The sequence below is a fragment of the Hyperoodon ampullatus genome (assembly GCF_949752795.1).
Source record: "Hyperoodon ampullatus genome assembly, chromosome: 8".
NCBI lineage: Eukaryota > Metazoa > Chordata > Mammalia > Artiodactyla > Ziphiidae > Hyperoodon > Hyperoodon ampullatus.
In genome coordinates this window covers 1,540,587-1,551,281 of record NC_136921.1, presented here as the reverse complement: position 1 = coordinate 1,551,281, position 10,695 = coordinate 1,540,587, and the positions used below count along the sequence as shown (strand labels likewise).

Sequence of the window (10,695 nt, the reverse complement as noted above, 5' to 3'; positions counted from 1 at the left end):
TCAGAGGCCTGCCGCCTCTCCCTGGCGGCTTCCTGAGCATCTTTCTACTCAACAAGTGGCCAGTGCAAAGGCTGACCATGAGATGAACGCTTTCCCTCTACCCGGGAAGAAGGAGAACTCTATGGGCAGGGGAAGTAGATGGTTTCTTCAAAGGCCATGACTGAAGTCCTCAAACAGCTCAAAGCATCAAAACAGTTCTATTCTCCAGTTACCTCCCCAAACCCAGATTCTCAAAAACCAAAGCCTGTATAACCCACACGCTTGATCACACGGTTTAGGAAGGGCTCCCTTCATTGGAATCCTAACTTCCAAGAGCCCGCAGCTTCACAAGGATCCAAAACACCCCACCTTAGCAGATAATACTCTCCAGGTCCCCACCACAGCTACCAAGCGGCAGTCCCCCATGTGCACCCTCCCCTGGAGGAAAGGGCCTTCCCAATCCTGTGAGCTGTGAGTGGGCGCTGCCCTCCTGGCTCACAGCGAGAAGCATGGACACTGCAGACAGGCCAGGGAGTGGGACGGACAGAGGGTGCGCCAATCAGAGGCCTTCCCGAGTGCTTGCTGCGGACCCTCAACCCTCAACGGGGTGGCGCTGGCAGCGCAACAGCAGGGCACCGTGGGAACCACACTTCCCGTGTGGACAAAGACCTCCTGGGCCAAAGGAGCCAACAGGCAGGGTGCGACCAGAGGTGGCCTGAGTCCCGGGGTCCTCTGCTCGCCTGCCTTTCCACAGCTTTCCAACAAATTCTTATTCTTTCACTTCCAAGGATTCCAATGCAGAATGCTTCCTTCCTTTCTCTTCTCCAGCCCCTAGGAGTCTCCCTCGCCTTCAGTCCATTCTTCTCCCAGTGGCCGCAGGCACTCCGGCCAGAGTCGTGCTTTGCCTTCCTCGTGTTCTGCCACCAGCTGGCAGCCAGCCTGCGGTGGAAGGTGGCACAGCTTCCCTGTGCTGCAGGCTTTCCAGACCGGCACGCGGGCCAATCTCTGTGACCCTGGAAGTTAAGAACAGAAAGTGAAAAAACCGTGTTTTGTCACTGTGAGTGAAAACATACTACGGACAATGGCTAGAGTTTCTTCGTCAAAGGTATGAGCATCTCCTGAGGTAGCCACCACTCCCTAAGGGTGCCGGCCAAGACACAGTGAGAGGAGGAAGAAAAAAAGCGACTCTGAACCTCGGCCTCACGGTACTAAGGAAGCTGCAAGGGTTCTGTGAAATCAAAGGAGCCTAGAGCCTAGCGCGTAAGCAGAGGCCTAAGTATGTGCAAAAGACCCGTGCACGCACACGTGCACGCGCACACACACACGCACACAGCTGACATTCAATGAGCACCAGACTGGTCTGAAACTCTTAAGGCTAACACGGAGCCCTCTGGGGTGCTACAGTCTCAGCCTGGGAGGGAAAGGCCAACTCCGCACCCGGGCCCACAGCAACCCTTACTTTGCCTTGACTCATTCCTTCCTGCTGAAGACCACAGACCCTAGAACTAGAAGGCACCTCGGGGACCAAGAGCTTTGTCTACCAACGAGGAACAGAGGCCTGAGGCAGGGGAGCTGATGGGGCACGACCACCGCTGAAGGCAGGGACAACTCGGGACCGTCACCACACCCTTAACACGGTGAAGTGCAAGCCCCGAAGGGCCGTATTTACATAAACCTCAACTGAGCTGGCTGCAGGGCAACCACCTGCTGGCTGAGAACTCACCCAAATGCCCAGGTGCTCCCCACAGAACCTTGCGGGCCTGCTTTGAGGAACCCGCTGAGGAAACTTAACTGTCTGTGACTTGACCTCAAGAACAAGCAGATGTCTCTCCCTGAAGTCAGACCGTGCAGCTCGCCTGGAGGCCCTGTCACTCTGGCTGCAGATCTGAGCTGTGAGCCTGACACAGATGTAGCCCCAAATCCCGACACAGGGCAAGGCTTCAAATGAAGGGTGTTCCCAGTTTCTCCCAAGCTGGTCTTCCCAGGGACGCCACCCTCGTGTCTGCCCCTTGAGCCGCGCTGGATGACTGGCCCTCCCTCCCAGGGGCTGAGCTCCATCAGGACAGGCCTGCTAAGTGGCAGAAGCCCACTCGGCACTCATGAGAAAACAGGCAGAGGAAACGTCTCGTTCTGTTTAAAATCTTACCTGGTCTTCGGTGAAATGTCTTTCATAACCAGGCCATCGAGGTGCTCCGTTCAGCAGTTCTCACGGGGAAGGTCAGCACATCCCAACTCATCTAAGTGGCTCTGCTCGACTCTGAGCTGTGGGGACCGATGAAGCCGTGTGCCCTGGGCCTTTCCTCATCGAAGAAACATTCTTCACTTCGAGACTGATATGAAATAGTAATCTTAGTGCTTACAACCATTATCAATTGCTGAGCTGGACCAGCAAGGAACTTCCTCCATAGGTGCTACGCTCTCCTTTGAGATGGACCAATGCACACATTTCTCAGGTAGGAGGCGTCTCGTTCAGAGGCGTTATCGAGTTGCCCTGCTTCAAGCCTCAGATTTGGGGACAGCAGCTGCTCTGACGTTAGGAGAGGAAACACGCAGCTACGTGTGCCTCCAGGGCAGGGACGGGACCCGAGTAAGGTCTCTCAGGCACTTCCAGGAGCCTGCCTGCACTGCTTACAGGTCCAACACAAACACCACGTCAGCAACCGTGGGCTGTCAGAATTACTCAAGGCCACAAAGCAAAAAGTGCACCATGTATTCTATGCTGAGACCTGTTTCTCTAAGCATGGAACACAGGCATGCATGTACACATATGCACAAGGAGAGGTCTAGGGATTGTAATATTCACTCAAAAGTACAAGCATTAAAATCACCCTGCAAGTAATAACATCACTTTTTTAATTGAAGTTAAGGACAAAAGGCGGTCACATTCAGAGATTAACAGGCCTCATCCAGATGGTTAAAACCATCTTTTCCTTCTTCGTTAACCATCTCCTAATTTCAAGTGATTTCCACAAGTTCTCCGGAACCATCTAAAACTGTCCTTTGAGGCGATCCACCACACCACGGCACGGCAAAGCCTGAGCAAACGCGCCGCCGGACACACCTCACTGGATATCATCGTCATCAAAGAGATCTTCAAAATCTACAAAATGAACAAAATCACACATTGATGGGGCACACGAGGTCTACAGCTGATGAAATAATTATAAAATGAGTTATGTGGTCATTCAAAACTAGAGAGAAAACAGTGAACAATCTGATAAAGGACTTTTCCCAGGACAGGCTCTCAATTTTATCCAACCGGGGCTCATACAGTCCAAAGGGACAGTGGTCCAGAGTGCACCTTTACTCTTGTTTCTGTTTAGATGACAATCTTGAGAAATTGCATGAGGGTGTGTTCTGGACCACGTGGGTGACCCCTCACAGCCGTGACTGCGTGCCCGTGAGTACGGCCAGGGCTCTGCTCTGGCCAGCGCTGCGTGGAGGGCAGGGGAGGTGGGCTGAAGCTGCCTGAGGCTCGCAGCCGTGAGCGGGAAACTGCAGAGCTGGGGGAGAAAGGTGGGGGAGGGACGGAGCCCCGTGAGAACGACTCCCTTTAAGAGAGTCGGACCTAGAGTTAAGCTTGAGAAACACAGCCTGAGCCCCATTCCCACTAGAAGAAACGCCAGAAATTCACAGCGCACTGCATCCTGGGAGGGGGTCAAAGCCAAACTCATGGTTATTTTGTCCTTCTGTTTACTTCTCTGTATATTTTCTACATCCCCACCACGGGTTATGTGTTATTTTCACAAGAAGAGAAAAACCCACTCATGCGTACCATGCACTGAGAACGTGCAGAGTAAACGAAGAGCCAGGAAGAGGACGGGTCAGTCCCCACACCCCTGCTCCCCGGGGAAAGGCGGCACCCAGGCACCTCCTGCCCCGCAGTGGGCCCCCAGCCCCACCCCACCCCCCGGACGGTCCCACCGGCGCCCGCCTCTCCCACCGCCTGGCCTGGCCGGTGGTCCCGCAGCTCCGCCACTCTCCCCCCAGCCCCCAGCCTTGCAGGTGCCGCCTCCTGAGAACTGCCTCAGGATGTGCCCCGGCAACCCTGCGCCCACCTGTCTGGGCTCTCGTCCCCGAGCTGTCCCGGCCCACCCCGTCCAGTGCTCCCATTTTGTAAACCACTGAGTGAGCAGAGCGAATATCGTTCAGGGTTTGAACTCCACTGCCTAGGGGACAACAGGCCATCAAAACCTATCTGTTCAATCATGAGTGCAAAGACTAAGGACAAGTCCTTCCAAAGGCCGCTCGGCTTTCTCGCGGGAACGGCTTCCCGCACACCTGGGCCGTCACGACCTGCCGGGGAGGCGTCTGCTCGCCTACGCTCCTTCTCTTCCCTGCCGGACTCGGACTCGGACTCGGAGGGAGAAGCGCCCTCATCCGCTCCCATGCTCACCTGGCCTAGCGGCCTGGGTCCTTCTCACAGGTGCTCTGTCAGAATTAAAGGGCTGTTGGTGGAAATCACGTGACCTTGAACTTTAGAACACAGCCAACTGTCTCTAAGCCCCGGGCTGGCAGAGGAGGGGGCGGCTTGCCAGGAGCCTATCAAAATATGAGTGGATCGTGCCGTACTGGGGACCACACACCCCTACCCGGGTGAGGTCCTAGCGGCGGCTCTGCACCCCGTGCTCCCCACACCTGCTCCCCCTGAGAACTTAACAAACGTCACCCCCCTCAGTCCTGCGGGGACGCTGCCTGGGGAGAGCAGCTGGGCTCCCCGGGAAGGCTGCCCTCAGGCAGCAGACTGGCTTCTCTCGTTAGGCAACAACTGTCTGAAAAGCAGCCAGATAAAACAACACGGGCTCAGGTGCCAGAGAGGCTTGGGGCCCCTGAAAACCAACACGGCAAGGTAACATCCTAGCTGCCACTAACTAGTGACAAAAGTTCTTTGTAGTGGCAGGCACCCTGGATGAAAGACGGATGATAAGAGACAAAATACCACTTAACTCTCCTAAGAAAGCGATCTTGTGTTTCTTATGATTTAACCCTTGGTAGGGATGAATATACTCTATAGGAACAAGGCCTTAAGAAACCAGAAGGGAACACGAGAAGTACCCCCTCAAACGTACATGAAGATTTCCTATAAAGTTAGTTTCTCACTGTTTATTTGGTAAAACTCCACCCATGTTCCTGAAACTAGCATTAAGCCCTTAAATGCGAATAGCTCCCGGTTTCAGAGAAAAGGGACGGGGAAGAACAGGAGTGTGGCTGCCACTCTGCACAGGCAGCCCAGGGGACAAGAACCCAGTGGAAAACAGGGAGAGGAAAGCAAGCCAGCCATCGGGAGAGAGGGGAGACGAGTAAAGCCAGACGGACCAGACCCTGCTACAGTTTCAGGTGTCCAAGTGCACGTTCATGGCTCAAACTCAACAACTGGAACATAAGACTGGAAGCTTTTTTCCCTCCTGAAAAGCAGGGCTGCACAGCGTTCCAAGAATGGCACAGGATCTGGCCTTTACTGGTCTACGATCCAAGTCACTCATGTCACAAAGTTACTCCACTGCATAACCTGCAGAAGAAACAGATTAAAACTGGCAAGCCAATCCCAGCGCCCTTACCATTAAAAAAGTCTGCGTGAACTGCCTTTTCATTGGCCGCCAAGTCCATCAGGAGCCCGGTGCTGCCTCCTGCCTGGGGAGGGAAAGGAAAGCTCACGTCAGCGGAGTTTTCCGAGAGAACGAGTGGTATAAGTGCCACGCAGGCTCCATACCACTCCTGGGCAGAAAGTGTCCAGGTCGGAGACAAAATTTAGTCCAGGGGAAGGGAGGGAGTGCGAGCAGGGCTGGGGAGGCGGCATTCCAAGGAATTACAGCGAGGGTCTCCTCAGGTCGGACGTCCTCGACTCCTCTCACCCTTTACGTAGAGTCCTGCCGCTGCCCCAAACAGCAGCACTGCTGCGCACACCTGGACAAGAGGCCCCGAGCGCGCGCAAAACTGAGCCTGACCACTGCTCTGCTCTGGACTGCTTCTGAGAGTTAAACCATTTCCCCTGAGAAACTGACCTGCTGACCTGGGGTTCTGGGGAGGGGGACGGGGCCATCACGGGCCTTCCCACTGCCACCACTCAACGGTGGCAGTAAAACAACGCCACAACCAAAGCTGGACAACGTGGCGAGGATTCTGAGCCTCTTTTAGAGTCACGTGGTGACAGCTAGAGCAGAGGCCTCTGGTGGCAGCACCCTGGACGGCTGGCCCACAGGCCCTGCTGCCACCCTGACTCCCAACCGCCCCCAGGCTGTCTGCCCTGCCTCTTGCTGGCTCAAAGGGCGGAGCACCTCCCGTCGTCCCTCAGCAGCGGGGACTCTCAGAGCCTTCCTTCCCTCCTCAGGCGCCCTCCCCTGCCCCGTCCCCACAGGAAGCTGTGCAGATTCTACCTGTGACACCGCTGCGGAGTTTGCGCCTACCTCCCTCTGGAGGCACTGCCTTCATTCAGACCCTCCTCGCGCCCCCGTCCCCGTTTGTACTGCCCCACTCTCTCACCCCAAACCCTCCAGAGCGACGGCGCCGCGAACCAGTCAGAGCCGTCGCTCCGCACCTTAAAGCCCTCCAGCGACTCCACGCTTGCCTAAGGTAGTTCCTGGAGCACAGGGCTGAGAAGCAGGGGGTGAGCGCAGGTGCCTCGGGACTGGGGTGCAGAGAGCTCACCTGTCCCAGGACGGCTACAGGCGAGGCACCATCTGCCCCCCAGCCCCGCCTACCCGGCTCCATCCCATTCCCGCTCTCCCAGGCACGACCTGCCCTCCCCTAGACCCTGCAGGCCTCGCTCCCGATCCCGCCAGGCCTCGCCCCTACGCCCCAGCGCACCGCCAGCATCTGGCTGCAGCCAGCTGCTCTCCTAAGCCTTCGCTGGGCCACCCCAAAGCCCGAGGGCTTCTATCAACCCGCACCGCCTTTTGATGCACTAAAAATTGGCAACCAGCGTCTCTCTGTGCTCCCGGGACGTCCAGAAGCACACAGAATGGGTCTGTCCCCCCTGAGGTTTGAGAAGGAGAAATCGAGGTCCGGACCCCGCGGAGCCGGCCTGACACTCCGAGCTCCCACCACCAAAACCAGACAGGAACGCCCTGTGCCCAGAGGATGGGGTGACACAACGACCCTGCGCAACTGCGGGGAAGACCCGGGCCCCGCACGGAGCACGGACCTGCCAGGCGCCCCTCTCCCCCGCTCCGCGGGCAGGCGGCCGCTTCTTTCCCAAGGGCCGTTGGTCAGCAAAGCTCTCGTCTCCCCTCCTCCCAGACGGGGACTCGCCCCCGCCGCGCCACAGCACGCCATCCCAGCCGGGGCCCACTTCCTCCCCCAGCGCCTGGCACGAGCTCAACCCCGTCCCCGGGGTCCCCACCAATCGCCCCTGCGGGGCTCCAGGCCGCGGGCACCGACGCTCACTGCAACCCCGGCCCGTAGCCATCCCGGCCGCCACCTCACTGGGTTCCCGGAGGCCCCATTCTCTCGCCCGAGTTAGGAACCGCCGGGACGGCGAGCGCGCCCGCCCAGGCCGCCGCCTTCTCTCGCCCCAGACCCGGCCCGCGCCCGACAGCTGGCCTTGGCTCCGCTCCCTCCCGGCCCGGCGCCGCCCGCCTTACCTCGTCCAGATCCACGTAGGGCCCCGCGCCCTCGGGAAACATCTCGTCCACCGCCGGCTTCATCTCCGCCTGCAGCTCCGGCGTCCGCGACCCACTTCCGGCCCGCTGACGCCCTCTTCCGGTGCAAGCCCCGCCGTGGCAAGTCTAGATGCGAGAGGACGGCCGACTCTATGGTTTTCTCCCCCCACCATCTGGCAGGTCTAGCCGCCGGAGGACCTTCCACGCTATGGTTCCCTCCTCCATTAGTCGGGGCGGGCAGGACTGGCCTGGTTGGGGCTGGGGTGGGCGGGGTCTCCGCGTGGCTGTCAGCACACAAGGGAAGCTGCTGTGCGACTTCACCGCGGCCACAGACAGTTTGGACCTAAGGGCCTGACACTGACAGATGCCCTGGAAATACCCATTAAAGATTATGAGTGGGTAACAGAGTAAAAAGGCAACCCACAGAATGGGAGAAGATATTTGCAAACCATATATCTGATAAGGGATTAATATACAGAATGTACAGAGAACTCCTAAAATTCAACAACAGAAAACAAGGAGTCTGATTTAAAAATCAGCAAAGGGGCTTCCCTGGTGGTGCAGTGGTTGGGGGACCGCCTGCCAATGCGGGGGACGCGGGTTCGTGCCCCGGTCCGGGAGGATCCCGCGTGCCGCGGAGCGGCTGGGCCCGTGAGCCATGGACGCTGAGCCTGCGCGTCCGGGGCCTGTGCTCCGCAGCGGGAGAGGCCACAACAGTGAGAGGCCCGCGTACCAAAAAACAAACAAACAAAATCAGCAAAGGACTGGAATAGACATTTATCCAAAGAAGATTTATAAATGGCCAATAACCCTATGAAAAGATGTTCAACATCACTGATCATCAGAGAAAGGCAAACCAAACCACAATGAGTTACCACCCCACATCCATCGGGATGGCTACTGTCAAAAACCCAAAAAATACCAAATGTTAGCAAGGATGTGGGGAAATTGGAACCCTTGTGCACTGTTGTTTGGAATGTAAAATGGTGCGGCTATTGTAGAAAACAGTATGGAGGTTCCTCAAAATTTAAACATAGATTTACCGTATGGTCCAGGATTCCACTCTGGGCATATACCCAAAAGAATTGACAGCAGGGTCTCGAAGAGATATTTGTACACCCACGTTCACAGCAACATTTTTCACAATGGCTAAAATGTGAAAGAACTCGGGTAGGTAGCCATCAGCATTTGAATGGTTGAGCAAAATGTGGTCCATCCATACAGTAGAATACTATTCAGCCTTTAAAAGGAAGGAAATTCTAACAGCTGCTCCAATGGGGATGAACCTTGAGGACATTATGCTTAGTGAAATCTCCAAAAGACAAATACTGTATGATTCCGCTTATATGAGGTACGCAGAGTAATCAAATTCATAGAGACAGAAAGTAGAATGGGGCCGGGGGAGGGGGAGGGGGAGTTAGTGCTTAACGGGAAGAAGAAATAGCCTGGAGATGGATGGTGATGATGGTTGCATAACTATGTGAAGGCACTTAATGCCTCTCAAAAATAGTTAAGATAGTAAATGTTACGTTGTATGTATTTTATCATAAGTTTTTAAAAAGAATGTGAATGAGAGAGAAGGGAGGGCAGGAGGGAGAGGGGAAGGGATGGTGGGGAAGGAGAGCATGAGGTATCTGAGCTACTTTTAGAAGTAGGTAGGCTTGGGGGCTGGGCTGCCAGAGAAGTGGGGGTGGGGAGGGGGAGGGGGAGGGTGGTTCCAGGGAGACGGGAATTGGGCCTAGATTGAGCAGGGATTGTGGCCCCGGGCCAGGCGTGGGTGGACAGCGCAGGGTCAAGGGAGAAGGGAAAGTGACTGGCCGGGTGGGTGAGCCTCCAACGTCACCATGACACGAGTCACCCTAAGTGCCCGAGGGAAAGTCAGACCAGTGAAGCCTGAGTCCATGGTACCAGCCAACTCCCCTAATGAGTAGTTTCAAAGCAAAGGGACCCCCATTCCTGTGGAGGGGTAAGGTCTCCAGGAGAGCGGGGCACAGAGTCCGCCCCAGGGGACACTGATGTTTATGGAGGAGCAGATCCAGGATAGTGATGTCACAGAGGTGGAAGGACAGGGTCGGATTGGGGGACCCCTGAGAGCACCAGGGGATTGGGGTTGTCGCTGGGTGATCACATCCAGACCATATCCTTTGAGAGTAAAAGGGACCCTATTGGTGATTGCTCCAGGACAACAGGTGTGGACAAAGAGTGTCACTGGCCGTATCAGTAAACAAAGGATATTGAGGCCGTCAGCCTCTGCAGCGGCTCCCACTGTGCACCCTGAGGGGATTCAGGATGGAGGAAAGCAGGATCCTGGCCCTCAGGATAGTTAAGGTGCATATCAAAGGAATAATTCCAGTAAGCCCAGACGCTTGCATCTTCCCATACATAGAAAAGCACTAAATTCATTAACTTGAGATGTCTGGTTTTCTTTAATTAGCAGGAATCTTCTGATGTCCCAACTACCTAGTCTTTTGGCAAAAACTATAGATCCTGGCTCCTCCCTTCCCTCTTCAGGACCATCCGATCTGAGAGGCTGTCTCCTGAGCTTAAGTCCTCAGTGTGTCTGCCAAATAAAACATAATTCTCAACTTTTAGGTTGTGTGTTTTTTTCAGTCAATGCGGGCATTGACTGCTGGGCACAGCGGGCGTGTGGCCCCCCAGGCCATCAGCGGCCGAGGCAGGAATGAAAAGACAGTGGCTGCCGGTGGCGCTTGTTGGTAGCCAGCATTGAGGGGTGAAGCCGGTTGAGGACATGGGGCAGGAAGTGGAGGGGTCCCCCGCCACCAGGTCTGACTGTGAAGGGAAACCAAGAGGGGTGCACAGAAGAGAAATGAAGCTGTGTGTGCTCAGGTGAACAGAGAGGGTCACAGCCAAATCTGAGTCCTAAATGGGGAGCCAGGTGACCCCAGGGCCACAGGGCAGGCAGGTAGGGCATCTGCTGAGGGTTGCTTGAGGGTGGGGCTTTCTTCTTCTGAGAACAGAAGGAGGGCAGCTGGGACTTTCAAGACACGTAATAATGCAGCTGTGTGTCTTGGGTGGTCACGGGTGTGTCCAAGAGGGGACACAGCTCTGGCCAGGGCACCCCAGGGGCTTCCCTGGAAGGCACACGGGAGGCAGTCCT

The 10,695-nt window shown here is 56.1% G+C and overlaps 1 protein-coding gene across 1 annotated transcript; it reads right to left on the bottom strand.

Moving 5' to 3' along the window:
- Window positions 1-2,809: 2,809 nt before the first annotated feature.
- On the bottom strand, window positions 2,810-7,669 carry COPS9 (COP9 signalosome subunit 9). Its single transcript, XM_079710793.1, has 3 exons — window positions 7,560-7,669; window positions 5,538-5,610; window positions 2,810-3,079 (listed from the first exon to the last, which is right to left on the bottom strand). Exons 1-3 carry the CDS (start codon window positions 7,620-7,622, stop codon window positions 3,042-3,044), a joined length of 174 nt encoding a protein of 57 aa, XP_079566919.1. The 5' UTR covers window positions 7,623-7,669; the 3' UTR covers window positions 2,810-3,041.
- Window positions 7,670-10,695: the final 3,026 nt, after the last annotated feature.